This window comes from Lutra lutra, chromosome 12 (genome assembly GCF_902655055.1).
Source record: "Lutra lutra chromosome 12, mLutLut1.2, whole genome shotgun sequence".
NCBI lineage: Eukaryota > Metazoa > Chordata > Mammalia > Carnivora > Mustelidae > Lutra > Lutra lutra.
The window spans coordinates 75,605,780-75,624,182 of NC_062289.1; the positions used below are offsets into that span (position 1 = coordinate 75,605,780).

An 18,403-nucleotide genomic window follows, 5' to 3' on the forward strand; every position below is an offset into this window, starting at 1 on the left:
CCTCTAGAGCCGAAGGCGCTCGAGTCTTCCGTTGCTGCTGTGGCAACCAGCGCGCCCTTTCCGCTACCTATGCGTCATTTCCGGCGCGCCATCCTAGACATATCCGGGTTCCGGCCCCTGGAGCGGTAAGTTACTCTCCCTGAGCCAGTAGCTGTGTTTGGTCTGCGGGACCCGGGGGAGGTGAGTGGGGCCGGAGTGCGGGAAGAGACGGGGTGTGTGCGTGGGTCCGCGGCAGTCGGAGTGAGTGCGAGGGACCCACCGAGCCCCTCCACGAAGCCTGGCTTCCAGCCCCCCATGCTTTCGCGCTCTGCTGGCGTAGCGTAGGTTCTACGCCAGGGTAAGTTGTCCGACTTCCCTGAGCGTCGTTTTTCTTATCTGAACCGTGGGAACGCTAACACTACCTCCGTCCTAGAGGTGACTTGATGCTTACGTTAGCTTCTCAGCCCGAAGGGTCTGGCAAATACTCCGTACTGCTCTGGCCCACGACGTGCGTACTGCTGTGTGCCAAAGGCTCTGTAACGCCTAGTAACCCATCGGTTATTAGGGTGTCCAAGGAGGCAGCGGGATTATTGACTCCGTACCTCCTTTGAGAACATTTCCGTCCTTTCCACTGTTGGTTGAGTTTGGGACCAGCTGCACCCAACCACTGTGCCAGTGAGTGGAATAAGCAGGGAGAACTTTGTGACAGAACCGATCGGAGGTAGTGAACTCCTTGTCCCTGAAGGCTGCTTGCAGCAAGCAACTGGTAGGTGAGAATCACAGTCACCCTCACGTATTGAAAGTATTGTCGCGTAGTGCACCGTGCTTGGCACTTCGTGTGTATGTAATACTTAAACACTCACTGAGTATGTGGTAGAGCTGGGATTTTAACCCAGGCTGTGATTTTAGCAGTACTTTGTTCCTTCCCTAATCCAGTAATAGTAATGATGATGAATTTAATTCTGGGGCTACAGTCACAGCTACTGTTCCTTGAGCGTTTTTGTTCTAAGTGTTTTTTACTTAATTAAAAAAGATTTTATTTGTGAGAGAGAGAACACAAGTTGGAGGAAGGGGCAGAGGGAGAAGAAGAAGCAGACTCCCTGCTGAGCAGCCGATGTGGGGCTCCATCCCAGGGCCCTGCGATCATGACCCAAGCCGAAGGCAGACGCTTAACCCACTGAGCCACCCAGGTGCCCCTGAACTAGGTGTTTTTTTAGCAGCATCTCAATTAGGTTGGCTCACAGGCCTTCTCAGAGGGTAATGATGTAGTTAATCTGCTTAAGAAAGAGACAGCTGAATCTCATTTCCCAGCTACCAGGAGCTGAATACTCCATGGCAATACATGGATGTCTGTTAAAGTAGTGTTTATAATAATTACTGCTGCTTTCAGGAGGGATTCATGTTTTGCAAGGAAAACCTTAAGTCTTAGGGTCTCACCAAGTAATATATTTCAGAAGGCATATTCTAAAAACAGTCACTCCTGGGACTGCCGAGGGTCCAGATTAATACAAACAACAAAATCTGGGATCCAGGAAGATGCCCACCCTGTTTCTGGGGCAATAATAAATAGAATAACGTGCTTGGTTATTTTCATGTGGTTTATATACATGTGAGTGTGTGTGAAGTTTTAAGACATTGACCAGGACAGAGAAATAGATGCTTAGGAGTCGCCTATTGTTGGGACTGGTCGTTTGTCCCACCTGTTTAAATAGTATTTGTTTTCTAAAATAAGTTTTTTATATCTGCTTTATTGAACTGTAACTGATTTTAATGGACTTTAGTTTGGAGGAGTTTCGAAGGGAGCAAGGAGCGGGGGACCTACTGCTGCTCCCCCCGGACTTACCACAGACTATGTATGCCTTTTTTATTCCTTTCTTTAGTGACTGGCCATGTCACTGTCCCACCTGTACCGGGATGGGGAAGGCCATGTGGATGACGATGATGATGAGCGGGAGAATTTTGAGATCACCGACTGGGATCTCCAGAATGAATTTAACCCCAACCGGCAGCGCCACTGGCAGACCAAGGAAGAGGCCACCTATGGAGTGTGGGCAGAGAGAGACTCAGATGAAGAGAGGCCGAGCTTTGGAGGCAAACGGTACTGGCCAGCATGGAGCTGCTTCCTTCTTGCTTTAGGGAAGGTGGGGAAGATGGAGAGGGGTTTGGGCAGATACCCCACTAAATACACTACTCTCCTAGCCTAACTGAGTCCCACTGCTACAACATTAGCTAGGGGGCCCAGCTTCCTGTTTGGTTGGAGTGCTGCTCTTCTGCTGATTTAACCATCTTTTGGTGTTTAATGAACAGTTATATGTATTAGGTCTTATACTCCCATTCCTTGGCTTCTGGGAGCCCAGACACTAGAGCATGGAGACAGGCATTCATCGACAGTTCCCACAGTGGACGTCTGTAATTGACTTAGGACCCAAGGGAGAGAGTTGGACCTTTTCTGGGAGGCAAGGGAAGATTTCTTTAGAGAAGCTGCCCTTGAGCTTGTATGGCAGCAGAAGGTAACAAGGGGGTTGGAGAGGCACGAGTCTGCAGAGGCCTTTAAGGGGGAGGTAGCAGGTGTCCACAAGGAGACCGAAGGTTCTGCAGTCTGGAGTGGAGAGGAAGAGGGAGCATGGTTTAAGAAGAGGCCCCTGGGGCTGTGGTAGAGGGCGGATGATGTGGGTAGCAGTTATGTCTGGAGAAGACTTTTTGATGTGCAGAGTTGGCATGGAGCTCCAGTGGAAGAGGGAGCTCTGTGAGACAGAGACAGGGTCCCTGCAGGGGTGGTGGCAGGGAGATGAGGATTCGGGCGGGTAGTCTTCCTCTTCAGTGTGAGTCGTGTGTGCACTGGCCACAGCTCGCTTGACTGGAGCATGTAGCGAGTTTGGGTTTGTCTCCCAGTCCCATCTGTGGCCTATAGGCTCGAGCCCATGGAGACTATGCCTTTTTCACGAAGGAGGTTGGGGAGAAAGAGTATGGAGATCGGCTCAGCCCCTTCTCATCTGGCAAGGAAACCTACAAATGGATGATAAAAGGATCAGAGGTCAAGAATTACGGAACCCTAAGCTAATAAACAGCCAACGTTTGCTGGCCCCTTACTTGTTCTGCGTGCTTAACATGCTCGGTGTCCTTTACCTTGTGAGAAAAGTACCATTATTATAATCACATTTTACAGATTAAGAAACTGAGGCAAAAGGCACACAGCCAGGCTAGGAGAATCTGACTCCTGAGTTTGGGCTCTTAGTCCCTAAGTTACATTGCATCTTTTAGGAAACAATCCTCAGTTCTCTTACTGCTGTGGGGTGTTTAAAGACAAGTTGGTCATTGTATAAAGGGAACCAAGGTTTATGACATTTTAAGTACTGTTCTTGGGATGGTCGTGGTCAGCATCATTACTCTCCACTTTACGGAGTTAATTTTTTAGGTATTTTACTTTAGTTTTCATATACCAATAAAGGTAATGGACTTGAAATTTTTCTAAGAATTTGGCCATTATAATTGTTAATATACTTTCAACTCACACAGTTTCTTTTATTGTGTTTAATGATTTTTATTTATCAGAATTTCTTTCTTGCCTGGTTTTTATACATGAAATAGGGTCCAAAACACGTGCTTTTTAAAAGTAAGTTAATTTTGAAACACGTAAAAGGAAAGTTGCATTAGCATATCATATTTTGCATTTTTCCCTTTCACTTTCATTGAGACATAATCAATACACTGTTTAAGATGATATTTTGCATTTTTAATCAATGCTGCACTGAGAGGGTAACTCTTCAGCTGTATGGTTGACTTGAACACATCAGGCAACAATGTTCCGTGATTACAGGAAGCTAGATCTGGGGCCCTTTTGGTATAAGTGAATGTGTTGCTCTTTTAAAATGGATCCCTGGAGGTCCCCTCTAAGGGGTTCTCAGGCTAGCAGAGTTTGCATGAGGGCCCTGGGGGCTGTGTGTTTACCCACAGGGCCCGTGACTACTCCGCGCCAGTCAACTTCATCAGTGCAGGCCTCAAGAAAGGGGCAGCAGAGGAGGCTGAGCTGGAAGATTCAGAAGATGAAGAGAAGCCTGTTAAGCAGGATGACTTTCCTAAGGATTTTGGACCCAAGAAGTTAAAGACGGTAGCTCTTCATCTTAGGCTTGCGACTTTCATAATTGCCTTGGGAGGTTATGCAGCCCAAGCCCTTCCTACGGGTGGTGAGGGGGTGCTCAGCAGAGGCCGGTTGGGTGGGTTTCTCCTCATGGTGGTGGGTTCCTCTGAGGTGGGAAGTGGGTAGTGCAGTCTCTGCTTTCCTAACACATGGCACAGATCTCTTTTTGGTTCATATGACGCTTGTCACGATGCTCTGACTGCCAGACCCTTTCCCTGTCATCCAAGCTTGCTTTTTTAGGTTTTTTCTTCTTTTTTTTTTTTTCCCATCAACTAAACGTTGGGGGTTTTTTTTTCTGCTCAGGGTGGCAATTTTAAACCCAGCCAGAAAGGCTTTGCAGGAGGAACCAAGTCTTTCATGGATTTTGGCAGCTGGGAAAGACACACAAAAGGCATTGGACAGAAGCTTCTTCAGAAAATGGGCTATGTCCCTGGCAGGGGCCTCGGGAAGAACGCACAAGGTAGGGCACCAGCGCCTGGCAGTTGGGCAGAAGGGCGGCGAGGCGGAAGAAAGAGGAGTGATCTGGGGTTGCCTTGCTTTTTCTCTCTTCAGAGTACTTGAACTCTGCAGCTTGTTCTGCCCGCACCAGACAGCTGTGCTCCCCAGCTGTCTGCGTTACCACACTCCAATAAAACACTTTTTCTGCAGGAGAAAGAGGCTTAGGCTTTATAAGAACGCTCAGACAGGGCTCAAACTGATAGGCTTCTTTTGGACCTGTCCAGTGTTTGTTAACAAAAGAGTTTGTTGCCAGTATTTATAAATAAGATAATTTTACTGAAGATTTCCGATTTTGCCTGGTAGGAGTGGGTCTTGGCTGCCGAGGACAGTGCTTGTGCCCTCCACCACTCCCTGTTGTCTCCTGCCCTGCACACTTCCCAGCACAAGTTGTCCTGGGCCCTGGAGACTCAGGAGCTGGCTGTCCCTGCTCAGCTATTTGTTTTTCGGGAATAGCAGTGAAACACCGTGTGTGGCTTTTTCAGTCCTAGAGATCGGAAACCTGGCTGAGCAAATCCGCCTCGGAGCCTCCCGTCGGTGCTCAGCAGCCTGGTCTTCTGTCGCCAGGCCTCATCCACACACTTTTTGCTCACACATCCCTGGCTCCTTGATACCGAAGCCACACAGACTGAGCACTTGGCTTCTTCCCATGGAACCTTGCTTTCTCCTTGACTTGTTTCCCATGAGTCGTCACCAAGTGGCTGCAAACAGTAATAGTGCCCATAATGCAAATTCCACCCAGGGTATGTGTTGAACACATTAGGTGTAGGGAAAGTCCGAGAACCTCCATGGAGCTGGAGATGGTGACCTGGAAAGAGAATGAGGGACTCTCCTAAATCGAGATTGCTCCAGAACTAGGTGGAGGGCAGTTGGGCAGTCCTCACTGAAACGCCGTAGTCCTGTCTCTAAACACTTAGAAGAAGACAGTTATTTCTAAGGCTTCCAGGTGCCGCAGAGCAGTTGAAGTCTGGGAGACCGGAGCTACCGAGTGAAAAGGAGGGGGTCTCGCATCACCTCCCTTCATGCAGTCAATAAACTCTGACTGATTCACTCATCTTACAGAGCCCTCCTCCAAACTGTAGAATTTGGCATCCCAGAGTTCCCAGTTACATATGAACAGTTCTCTTTTCTCCCAGTATACCAAAACAAACAAAAGAATCTAAGTGGAAATGAAAAATCTGTATTTAGGACATCAATAACCTAATGTCAGCAGCCTGTTGTGAGCCCCATACATGCTTAGCAATTCCAAATCCCACGGAACCTGAACTTCTTCCAGGGGCAGAGACAGGCTTTCCTTCCTCGGCTGTGTTATTCTGTGCCAGGACTAAGGACGGGCGGGTCCACTGAGTGGCTTGTCCAAATATAGGAATTGCTGTGATCTGAAGTTGTTTATCTTTTCCTGAAATTTGTCAGGTATCATTAACCCCATCGAAGCCAAGCAGAGAAAGGGAAAAGGTGCCGTGGGAGCTTATGGCTCAGAGCGGACCACTCAGTCCCTGCAAGACTTCCCTGTGGTTGACTCCGAAGAAGAAGCAGAAGAGGTAACCAGAAGTTGGGAGTCACGGGCGGGTGGTGCCTGCCATTTCTGACCGTGGTTGGTTCGTGCATTCGTTCATTCGTCCCGTTGGCCTTCAGGTGTCTTTGTCTCTGTGTCGGGCCCTGTGCTGGCAGCGGGCTGTACCGCGAGGAGTGGTTTAGAGCCCAGAGCCGGGAAGCAGCTGCAGTGTGGTTAGTGAGAGCAGGGTGCGCTGAGACGTGCCAGTGTAGGAAGTAATTGGGGGTGGGGGTGACCTACTTAAATAGGGTGGTCAGGGAAGCTCTCCTGGGCAAGGACACCATCTGCGGATGCATGGCAGAAGGCAGCAGGTGTGGGACCAGTCAGAGGAGGCTGAGCACGAAGCTCTGAGCCTAATGGCAGAGAGGCCTCGGAGACGGCTATGGCAGGATGGCTTTCGTCTTACATGGCACGGAGCCCGCCGTAAGCTGGGTGTCACTCTGCTCTGGGAACAGCAGGGGCCAGCTCTCCTGAGCGAGAGGACTTCCCCCTTTGCATTTACGAGGGAAAGCAGGAGGCTGCAGATGCATGTGGTCACTGTTCTTGTCACTGAGCCTCTCCTTCTGCTAATGTGTGATCGAATGGGGGTGCCTGCTCCGAGTGGGGGCTTCTGGGAGGCAGGTGCCCCAGGCCCATGGCAGACATGAGTAGGTGAGCCAGGTGTGAGGCAGGCAGGAGTGGCGGGGCCTGAGGTGGACAGGCGAGGGCCTGGCTGTCTGTTCAGCTCCAGGCAACTGTTGCTGTAAATGTGGGCTCAGTAGTGCTTGATCTTTGGATTTTCCTGAAGTGGAAGCCCAGATTGTTTTTAGGGATAAAAATAAGAATCTTAAACCAGTGTGAGGAAAACAGAATGACAAGCATAAAACCCACTTCCGTGGGCTGGACTCCACTGTCCTCAGACCAAATTGTCTTCTCTACTGCAGATCTTCCTGCAGAAAAATTTTGACTTTTCAAAAGGTATCTTCGCCTTAAGACTCAGGATCCTGCTTATCTACCTTCATTTTAAATTAGAACCAAGGTTTTGGGGGTGCCCGGGTGGCTCAGTTGTTAAGCATCTGCCTTCAGCTCGGGTCGTCGTCCCAGGGTCCTGGGATTGAGTCCCGCATCAGGCTCCCTGTTCAGTGGGAAGCCTGCTTCTCCTACTGCTTGTTCTTTCTCTCGCTGTCTTTCTCTGTCAAATAAGTAAATAAAGTCTTAAAAAAAAAAAAAAAAGAAGCAAGGATTTGTATACTTAAAAAAAAATCCTTTATATTGTTTTCTAAGTTTTACATGAGGTGAATTTAAAACTAATGTAGTGCCAGCCCACAGTAGATGCGCCGTAAGTGGGGCCTTTGTCTGGGTGTTCCTCTTTCCAGTCTGAGGTACCTGCTTTCTGAACCCTCTCATTTGTAAGAGAAGCTGGGTGTTGGGGAGTCTCAGGAGATGGTTTAGTATCATGCACACACACTGCTTAGCACAGAACCTTGTGTAAATCTAAGAGTACACCTAGCAAATCTCTAACTGCCCTTCCTTAGTCCTCGCACAGAATAACACAGCCGAGGAAGGAAGGCCCATCTGTGAGTGGTCTCTGCAGCCCCACCTGCTGTAAAAAGCGGCCTTTGTTGTTTGACCACCTCCCTCTGCTTTAGGAGTTTCAGAAGGAGCTGAGCCAGTGGAGGAAAGACCCCAGCGGAAGTAAGAAGAAGCCCAAATACTCCTACAAGACAGTGGAAGAGTTGAAGGCCAAGGGCAGGATTAGTAAGAAGCTCGCTGCCCCCCAGAAGGAGCTTTCTCAGGTCAAGGTAAGGGACCCTTGGTTCTGGTCCAGGATGGGCCCTGGGAAACACAAGTACCCCACACCCAAGTCAGGTCAGTCACTGAACATTCTCTCAGGTCATGTTGAATCTTCTATGTTTTTCTTTTTTTTCCTCACTGGGCAGTGGTGTGCTCCCATTCCCTGCACTCCCATGCCCAGGGAGAGCTTCTGCATTCCAAGGGCTGGGCACTCCTGATGGTGCACTCATGGTATGGGAGACAGTGACCCCTTCTTCCTGAAGCAACAGGCTGTGAGCTTAATAACATTGCCACGATTATAAATGCAGTGTGAAGATTTTTTTTTAGTGAGTGTGTAGTTCTAGAGAATGAAGTACTAGATTATTTGGTCCTACCTGTGTGACTAAACCTTTAGCTGTTTTCTGGTTTGGTTTGGAGCTATCTTGTATATAAAGTTTTGGCTGTATTTCAGACATTTTCTAAGGATAGATTCTTAGAAGTTGAATCACCATGTTAAAAATAGGAAGCTTTTTAAGGCTCTTGAATACTTGAAAGGGTGCACTAACTCAGGCTGTGACTAGAAGTGCCAGAGAGCGTCCTTGGGGCATACCAGTATTTTCAGTTTTAAAAATTGATTCAATTTTCAGCTGCTGTTAACATGCACATAGTCCTGGGTTTTCTGTCACTCCCCTAGGTAGCCAGAGAATAAGGGTGACAGTTGTCTGTTGTAGTCTGGCGTAGGACAGTGTGTGTGTATGTATGAGTGTGAGAGAGAGAGAGCGCGAGCGAGCGGTGTTCTCAGCTGTCGGGGTGTTGTGCATCAGATTCCCAGCAGGGAGGACTGGGAAGCCACACAGCTATGCAGCTCCTAGCCAGAGATTTGCAGTCAGTACATACAGCCCAGGCCTTCCGGGAAGTTCTGTGTTTATTTTTTTCCACCTGATTCTAATGCACATGGTTCTTGGCTGACACTTTTACTTCCAGGGCTGATGGATGGCTGTGTCTCAGTATGCTTTAGAGTCCACTTTTCCTGTTTTCTTGAAATGCTCCTTTTCTAAGTTGCCTTGTCCAGTCATTGTTTTCTGGTGTGTCATTTTGTTTCTAAATCAAAAAACAACTTCTTACCACAGAGCAGCATGTGGTACCATTTAGGCAATTAGAAAACACAGTGGCAGAAATACTATTTTCCTTCCTTCCAATGGATGACCAGTTTTAACACCTCGATGCACGTCCTTCTAGGTCCCTTTGCTTAAATAACGCATTTTTCTTATACCACAGCATGACAGTTTGACCACATCAGCTGTTTCATTACCAGCTTCGGTCAGTGCAGCCTCTCCCTTGCCATAGACCTAGATTTTCTTCTCAGCTGAGTAGTGTGCTCCTGAGGGACATGTCTGGAAGTGCTGGCTGCATCCAGTGGTCCCATCTCTTGACCCTCCTACAGGGATCCCCCACCCCCCCGGCTCTGCCATAGCAGGGCTCGTGCACACCTGTATCCTGCCCTCCCGAGGTGCGTTCTCACAGGGCAGGGATGGCATGCGCTGACCCCGCTCCCTCATCCCCTACCCCGCTGCCGCCTCCCAGGTCATCGACATGACCGGCCGGGAGCAGAAGGTCTACTACAGCTATAGCCAGATCAGCCACAAGCACAATGTCCCTGATGACGGGCTGCCACTGCAGTCCCAGCAGCCTCCACAGCCTGGCAAAGAGGCCAAGACTCCGGGCTTCGCGCTGCCTGAGCTGGAGCACAACCTGCAGCTGCTCATCGACCTCACAGAGCAGGAGATCATCCAGAGCGACCGGCAGCTGCAGTATGAGCGGGACATGGTGGTCAATCTGTCGCATGAGCTGGAGAAGATGTCGGAGGTCCTAGAGCACGAGGAGCGGGTCATTGCCAACCTCAGCAAGGTCCTCGAGATGGTAGAGGAGTGCGAGCGGCGTCTGCAGCCTGGCTGCAGCGACCCCCTCACCCTAGACGAGTGCGCCCGCATCTTTGAGACCCTGCAAGACAAGTACTACGAGGAGTACAGGATGTCTGACCGCGTGGACCTGGCCGTGGCCATTGTCTACCCACTCATGAAGGAGTACTTCAAGGAGTGGGACCCGCTGAAGGTGAGTGGCTGGTGAGATTTTCCTCTCTGCTCCTGCCCATGGTGGGGGCCTGGGCCTAGAGAGGGTGCACAGGGCAGGGTGGCTGCATCATGGCTGCATCTCTCTCCAGGACTGTACTTATGGCACCGAGGTGATCTCCAAGTGGAAGAGTCTCCTGGAGAATGACCAGCTCTTATCCCATGGTGGGCAGGACCTGTCGGCAGATGCCTTTCACAGGTATTCACGTGGGAACCGGGAGGAAGATGCCACTGGGGAGGGCAGGGAGTGGCCCTGCTCTAGGGGATTCTGTGTACTTGTCCACCTTGCGCCCGTGAGCGTCATGCACCGGCCGGGCGCCGGGCTTGCCATGGGGCTGAGGCAGACAGCCTCAGCCTGCAGAGAGTGTGAAAGCAAGTGGAGGGTAGAGAAGCAGACGAGGCCAGGGATGATGAACAGAAAGGACACGCCCGTTTGGGGTAGTGGGACTAATTGGAAGCCGAGGTCTCCCAGAGGTGACATTTGAGCTGTGACCCACGAGGTGAGTCATCCAGCTGCACACAGCTACAGCGGGAAGGCAGGCCATCCCTGGAGAGGGACCCTTGTGACCCCACAGCAGCCCTGCCAGGCAGGCGGGTACTGGCAGAGCGGTCTAGACCCTGTGGATGAGCAGGTGGTGGCTGGGTGAGGGGGGATGAGGCTGGTGCAGATCTGGCCAGGATGGGGACTGGCCTGGTGGTTTACTGTGCTCATTTCTGTGCCTTTTTCTTTCTTATTCTGGAGAGTTGGTGGTGGTGTACTTGGTCTGCTTTGAAACCTGTCCGTGCAGTTAGCCTGCCCGCTGCCTTTCTCCCACAGGCTGATATGGGAAGTCTGGATGCCTTTTGTTCGAAATATTGTCACCCAGTGGCAACCAAGGAACTGTGACCCGATGGTGGACTTTTTGGACAGCTGGGTGCACATTATTCCCGTGTGGATCTTAGATAACATCCTGGACCAGCTCATCTTCCCCAAGCTGCAGAAAGAGGTAGAGCCCCAAGTCATGGGGGACCGCTGGAGTAACCAGGGGCCCTTCACTCCCTCAGTGCTGTCAGAAGGCCTGGAATGAACAGAATCTGCTGACACGGTGATTGTCCTGTGGGTAACTCCAGCCCTTTTGTTGGCACTTTACTCCCAACAGATTCCCCTGTTTAAATAGGGAATTCATTTTCTCAGTTTGTCTAGTGCAAGCAGAATTTGTGCCATTTGAGAGATTCCATGCAATTGCCCTGGTGGTAGTGGTTTGGTTATGCAGAGGCGTGTGGGCTGCACGGTGCAGGTGGAATTGCTGTTTTGTCCCACACCTTCTGCAGGTGGAAAACTGGAACCCGCTGACAGACACTGTGCCCATCCACTCCTGGGTCCACCCGTGGCTGCCCCTCATGCAAGCGCGCCTGGAGCCCCTTTACTCCCCCATCCGCAGCAAGCTGTCCAGCGCCTTGCAGAAGTGGCACCCCAGCGACTCCTCTGCCAAGCTCATCCTCCAGCCCTGGAAAGACGTCTTCACTCCAGGCTCCTGGGAAGCGTTCATGGTCAAGAACATAGTGCCCAAGCTGGGTGAGGAAATGGGGAAGGGGCATTAGGTCCAACAGCTTTGGTGCCCTGGTTTCTGTGGCCAGCGGTAAGGGATCCATGCTTCTTAAAACATGGGCTTGGAGCTCAAGGAGAAAGCCGAGGACGCAGTACCACGCACCACAGGAAGTGCCATTTTGTGCACAGAGGTGGCATATAAACGTACCTGGGATCCTGACAATAGCAGCAGCCTGAGGCTCCACAGGCCTCCTGCTTCCAGATTGGTCTAGTTTGGGCTTCTCGTAACATGCTAGGCATCGGTGTTCTGAGATTTTTGTGGTATTTGATTTTAAATATGTATTTATTGTTTCTGGGTTAGAGACGAAAAGGGTTTTCAAGAACTGGCATGTCAAGGACTTAAAACTGATGGATAAAAGCAAATTTAGGCCAGTGTTTTCTGATGAGGATTTTGCTCTTGCTTCTGGGACTCTGCCTTAAAGCCTGGGTTGCTTTTGCAGGGATGTGTCTTGGGGAATTGGTCATTAACCCCCACCAGCAGCATATGGATGCGTTTTACTGGGTCATCGACTGGGAAGGCATGATCTCTGTGTCTAGCCTGGTAGGGCTGCTCGAGAAGCACTTCTTCCCCAAGTGGCTTCAGGTATACCCTGCTCTGCTGTGGTTTTGGGGCAGCTTCTGGGGGGAGGGGGAGTGGAATGGAGGCAGGGAGGATTACACTTAATTTCCTGCCCAGGTCTGACTGCAGGGGCTTGATCCCTGGGTAACTGTCAAATGCTATCACACAGGACAAAAATAAGCAGTAATCCCAGCAGCCACCACTTACTGAACATACGTCATGAGCCAGATGCGAAGCATTTCATGTGGTTCTCTCCACTGCTCACACCACACCTTTGTGGGGGGACCATCACAGCCCTGTCATTTAGGGGCTGAGGTTTGGTGAGTTTACATTCAAGGGAGCTTAGCTGGCAAACAGACTCCAAATTCTTAGAGTCACTGGAGTGGAGTCATACTCTGAAAGTTTCTGTTCAGCCCCTGTAATCCCCTACACATCTCCTTGTAGGACCACGATCAAAACAAACAGGAAGCTTTGCTCCCATGTGCCACCATCATGGATGCAGATGTCCGATTTGTTTCTTTTTGGCAGGTGCTGTGCTCTTGGCTCAGTAACAGTCCGAATTATGAGGAGATCACCAAGTGGTACCTGGGTTGGAAGTCCATGTTCTCAGACCAAGTGCTGGCACACCCATCTGTCAAGGACAAATTTAATGAAGCATTGGACATCATGAATAGGGCGGTGTCCTCCAATGTTGGTGAGCGAGGATTCCGCTTTAGGGCTCCTGGTTCCAAGAGCCGTGTTTCTGAACACATAAATGACACAGAAGCAAGTTTTCGGGTGCCTGTGGGCTGTCCGCTCCAACATGGACTCTTCCCCACCAGACCCCCTGCCCATCTCTGCCGGCCCTGGGAGGGGCACAGGGCCCTGACCCAAGTCTCACTGCAGCCAGATTCATACGGGTGGGGGTGGGGGTGAGCCTGCCTCTAGGCCCACCTTCCAGGTTCACTGGCACGCCTATGAAGAGCTCAGTGTGCTCTGAGTGGAACAGCCTGACACCTAGAAGTTGCCTCTCCTCACCTGACCTATTTTATTTATTTGTGGAACAGTCAAAATGCCTACTTCTAGAGGTTCTTAAAAACCTAGAGGGGTGAAGTGAGCCCTGGTCTGTACAGCACTTTGCAGGTGGTATCTTTGTTGTCTTCAAAAGTAGGCAGGTGACTGTCCCCTTCATACCCATCCCAGCTTCTGACCAGGTGAGTCACTGTGCTCGCATCCCAACACAAAGGCCACCATGGTACCCAGGCCAACCCTGCTTCACAGACAAGCTCCACAAGGCCGAGAGCTTATTCAAGGTCACACAGCTACAGTGGCAGCTGGGACTGTAATTTCTGTTTTCTGAATCTTTAGTCCTTTGAGCCTGTTACATGAAGAGAAGGTTCATGGTACATATACTCTGCTGAACGAGGCAGATAGACTTCTCAGATCTCTCTCATCTGGGCCCCTCAGTGGGTCATCCTGATCCTTTTCATACTCTCCAGAAACTCTCCCTCGGCCACCCCAGCTTTGGGCCACCTCCTAGAGCTGGTCCCATCCGTTTCCCTTAGCACTGGACATTATGGCCCTGTACTGTCCTTCAACATCTATTTGAGTTCCCTAAATGCATTCTAAATTCTTCCAGGGCTGGGGCCTCTATGGAGTAGCTAAAAACAGAACTAGGCTAGGCCGTGTGTTGTCAAGGTTTCCAGCCCTAGAAGGATCAGTCTTGTGCAGGAATTCACGTTAATCATCTCTCTGGTTGCTACACATTAGCCAGAAACCTTCAGACCAATTTTTGTATGCTTGCGGGTGGTTGTCTAAACTTGCTGAAGGCGCTTGCCATCTGCCTTAGTGCTTTGTGTCTCTGAGGCCCAGCTGCCTGTGTGGTTGGAACCCCACTCCTCACCCCTCTCCCCTCTGGCTCTCCCAGGTGCCTACATGCAGCCCGGAGCGCGGGAGAACATAGCCTACCTCACGCACACGGAGCGGAGGAAGGACTTCCAGTACGAGGCCATGCAGGAGCGACGAGAGGCTGAGAACATGGCCCAGAGGGGCATCGGCGTGGCTGCCAGCTCTGTGCCCATGAACTTTAAGGACCTCATTGAGACCAAGGCCGAGGAGCACAACATTGTTTTCATGCCAGTCATTGGGAAGCGACACGAAGGGAAGCAGCTCTACACCTTTGGCCGCATCGTCATCTACATCGACCGGGGAGTGGTGTTTGTCCAGGGTGAGAAGACCTGGGTGCCCACCTCCCTGCAGAGCCTGATCGACATGGCCAAGTAGAGGGGGAAGGCTGGACCTTGCATCGGAGAGGGGACATGGTCCTGAATAAACCGTATTTTAAACCGCCTCTGAAATAGTTACTCTCCATCCACGGATATCCCTGGTCAGGTCAGCAAGAAATGACAAAACCTAATGCTAACGCTAAGGCGGGTCAGTCTTTACACTGAGCCCTTCCATGGCATGTCCTCCACTGAGGAGAACCACACTGCGTATTTTCCAGGCTCTTGAGTCTGGCCCACCACAAAGAAGGGTGCTCCCCACACGGCCACCCTCCCTGTCATCTCTGGGGACAGCTGCCCTGCCAGGGTAAGTTCTGGTCAGCAGCTGAGGGAGCTCTTCCCTTGTTCCTAATGATTTCAAGGTCCTCACAGTCCTGGTAGTCTGGTTCTTCCTGGAAAGCCCAAGTGTCTGTGGGGAGTCGTCGTAGCTTCTGTACAGGGAACCAGTGGATGGAGGTATCGTTAAATATGTCCGTGTACTGTGAAGTCTCAGGCAGCTCAAGCTCCTCCAGTCCTTTTAAAACCTGAGCAGGAAAATTCAAATGTAAAATACACGAACCTGACGGTCACAGTAAACCCCACACTTCCAGGTGCCATTTATCAGTCACCCCCAGGTTACCCTTTTAAAAAAAAAAAATATGAGGATTAGAGTATGTTGACTTAAGCCTGTCTGTGACGAACTGGAAACTCCAAGGGCGGTGAGTGTGTGGGACTGACAGAGTGAAGGACAGGTCCTTGCTTTCTGGAACACAGAGCTGCTGAGAAAGCTCATGGAGTACAGTAACTTCACTGTGCCCTCAGTGAGCCCCTCATGAGCTCCGCCCACATACACAAAGGCAGAATTCACAATTAACAGGGAAATGGTCTGGTTTCACACCCTTTTTCATCCTAGCTCCTTCATTTACATAAATACCTTTGCAATGTAGGCATAATTTTTCTGTAGAATCCTTGCCAGCAATCTGGAAATTAAAAAAAAAAAAACAAGCCCAGCATGATTAGGAGGTATGGGAGTGGTTTTATCTAACTTAAGACATTATAGAAACGCAAAGTAGCTTAAAGATAGCAAACATTTTAAAAAGGAGGGGAACGTGGAGTAAGTTTAATAATCCGTAGAAAAGATGAATGTCCCATAACCAACCACCCCTTTTGTGAGGGGAGGAGTGACAGTGGACACCTAAGGCGTGTGCAGCTGAGAGAGCAAATGGTTTCCACCACTTTTGGTTTTGTTAAGATTTGATTTATTTGTTGGAGAGAGAGCAAGAAGCACAAGAGCACAAGCAGGGGGAGCAGCAGGCAGAGGGAGAAGCAGGCTTCCTGCCGAGCAAGGAGCCCAATGTGGGACTTGATCCCAGGACCCCGGGATCATGACCTGAGAGGAAAGTAGATGCCCAACCAACTAAGCCACCCAGGCATCCCTCCCACTTTTAAAAACACTTGTGCACCTTAAGGGAAGGGAGGAATTCTTGGCAAGCAGACCTCCTTAACTCTGCAGCTTTACTCGGGGTTGGTGTCCCTAACATGCTGGTTTCCCGCGCACAGGTCTGTCAGGAAAGCTCCCGCCGCAGCCTGACAGGACCTCTGTGCGCTTGCGCTCACCTCTCCTCGAGTCCTCTGAAGCTGTTCCCAATGATGAGCATCTTGGCAAGGGCGTCCACTGACCAGTTACTGCACAGAAGGTTGTTGTACAGGGCTGTGCCGCAGTGGGGCATGTAGAAGATGGTGGGCTCACCGTGGACGCTCCGTCTGCCTTCCTGTGGGGATGGCATGTGCAGTGTGAGCCCCTCCGCTCTTCCCGGGAGGTTGTGGCAGGGGCACAGGGCACGTCTGTGAAGAGCTGAGCGCTCTCACCACAAAGTAATCACAGTGCATGGGGTGAGGGACACAGGTCAGCCACCCTTCTGTATGTGTTTCACAACAGACCTGTGTACCAAGCCAGGCCGCACGCCTTAGACTGACTTCTACGTCTGTGACAGCCGCACCTCTGGAGGAAACCAGGAACTGCGAGGGAGACAAGTTGAAACCACAAGGAAACAAACCCCTTCCTTTGCGAACAGTCAGGTTATTGTGTGGCCTAACAGAAATGGACAGATGAAGTGGGCCTCAAAGTCAGGAAATCATGAGGTCCAGAAAGAACTTGTGTTTACTGAAGAGATGTGTGTCCCACAAACACAGAAAGCTCTGGATCAGCAGAGGGGCTTCTTAGGTCTGTGACAGCAAGGGCAGGAGGGGTAGCAAGAGTTACTATCCCCATGGACTATGCATGGTCAGCCTCTGGGCCTCCTGGGTCCCTTTATGCAGATGCCTATCACAGTCCCTTCCAAATGTCCGCTGGGGTTAACAACAGCCCCTCCTGGGGACTGTGGCTCCACAGTCGTACCCACGGCAGGGACACAGGCCCTGCCTGCCCTGGCCTCTCTGCTCTGTACTCTCGTCCCTTCTGTTCATCACAAACAGGCAGAAGCCTGCCTGGGGCCATCCGGCCAACTCCTGGTGGGCCTGCAATCCCAGCGCCAACCCAGGAAACCTTCCTCTAGCCCCTCAAGCGGCGCAGAGTGCTTTCCCCTCTCTGTTCTCTGTTCTGCTCACCACGTACTTGTTTACAGGCCACACAACTTGACGGGACACTGGGCTCCCTGGAGGCTGGGACTGCATCTATCCTGGCATCCCCCAAAGTCCATGCCTGGCACAGAGCAGGCACCCAGAAAAGAAGACGGCATGAATGGAGTGGCAGGGTTGCAGGGCCCCACCAACATCAGTGAAGGATTCTCTTGTCTCAGCAGGGCTTGATTTTCGGGCTTTGTAATAAATGAGATGGCCATTTTGGAAGATGGAGAGGGGTCAAATGACTTCTCTGTAATCCCCCCAGCAACGCAAAGCGGCTTGCAGGGGTGTGTGTCTACACTGGCTTCAGGCCCTGCTGCTGAGGTGATCTTGCTCTGCATCTCACAGTTTCACCTCGGGGCAGAAGATCTACCCACATCTCCCAGCCAGATGCTATGGGTGTGACTGGGCTTCCATGCAAAGAGAGATATACTCTCCCCTTCTATGATCTCCCCTAAGACAGGGTAAATCCCAACCAGAAAGCCCTCCTTTGAGGCACTGATACTATGTACCCCTTTATTTTTAACACCAACAGTAAGTACCAACTTAGGAAATTACCAGAGGTTCCTGGACATGGGATTCTCACCAGAATTTGGCAAATATAACAGGTTTCAGTCCATGCCATTTGTGCCATTTGATGTTTTTGTGATGGGCACCACCTAGGCCACGATGTGGGTCACTGCCAGGTCCCCTGTGACAGGCGCCGGGAAGGCACATGAGCAGCAGGAAGGAGGGAATGATGGCTAAGGCAGAGCAGGTGCCTCCATGGGGCACAGCCTGGGGGCCCCCTTTGGTCAGCAGTCACACAGCCCTCCTGCTCCCCTTCCCCAAGACTCACCTCGTTCTCACTGAGAACAGTCACACCAAGGCTCTTCAGAACTGCAATTTCTAGCTGGCTAAACAGAGGGTCGTACACCCAGCAGTGCCTCCTGGGAATCTGCAGAAGGGGATAATGGGTTCTGTCAACCCAAAGATCTGTGTGCAGACAGTGTGCAAGGCCAAGGGATGGAGTGATCAACAAGAATCTAAAGATGTACCTGGCACTTTTCCAGGAAGAGAAGCAGAAAGGTGAGCTGGTGTCTAGCTATGACGCAGGTGGCAAAGTTTCCAATGCCATAACATACACACTTCCAACAGCAGGTTCCCGGGACTGGGTTCTCCCCTGGGATGAAGCCAGGAGTCACAGCAGCAGACTCATTTGGCGAGGAGTCAAGATGCAGGTTTCCAAGGGCTTCCGAAAGAGTCCCCTCAGGGACCTTCAGTTGTTCCAGATGTTTTTTAAGACAGCTGTTGACGGTTTCTGAAAGAGCAGGCCCCTGAACACAATCAGAGGGCGTGCTCTGACC

The 18,403-nt window shown here is 50.9% G+C and overlaps 2 protein-coding genes across 5 annotated transcripts in view; one reads left to right on the forward strand and one right to left on the reverse strand.

Moving 5' to 3' along the window:
* TFIP11 (tuftelin interacting protein 11) lies at positions 1–14,531 on the forward strand. Of its 4 annotated transcripts, none has more exons than XM_047696531.1 (13): positions 1–125; positions 1,860–2,077; positions 3,934–4,087; positions 4,421–4,577; positions 6,026–6,153; positions 7,796–7,948; positions 9,504–10,031; positions 10,141–10,247; positions 10,866–11,034; positions 11,360–11,603; positions 12,077–12,219; positions 12,724–12,889; positions 14,102–14,531. In XM_047696531.1, exons 2-13 carry the CDS (start codon positions 1,869–1,871, stop codon positions 14,455–14,457), a joined length of 2,514 nt encoding a protein of 837 aa, XP_047552487.1. In that variant the 5' UTR covers positions 1–125; positions 1,860–1,868; the 3' UTR covers positions 14,458–14,531. The 4 variants fall into 4 exon arrangements, with proteins under 4 accessions (XP_047552487.1, XP_047552486.1, XP_047552489.1 ...); XM_047696530.1 differs by having other exon boundaries at positions 74–180; XM_047696533.1 differs by lacking the exon at positions 1–125 and adding an exon at positions 206–749.
* Positions 14,284–18,403, reverse strand: part of SRRD (SRR1 domain containing) — a 15,116-nt gene continuing 10,996 nt past the window's right edge. Inside the window, exons 3-7 of the mRNA XM_047696541.1 lie at positions 18,095–18,357; positions 17,896–17,994; positions 16,053–16,207; positions 15,370–15,415; positions 14,284–14,980 (exon numbers count right to left, since the gene is read on the reverse strand). Of these exons, the coding sequence (XP_047552497.1) occupies positions 14,735–14,980; positions 15,370–15,415; positions 16,053–16,207; positions 17,896–17,994; positions 18,095–18,357 (809 nt within the window). The 3' untranslated portion in view covers positions 14,284–14,734. The remainder of the gene's footprint in view (positions 14,981–15,369; positions 15,416–16,052; positions 16,208–17,895; positions 17,995–18,094; positions 18,358–18,403) is intronic.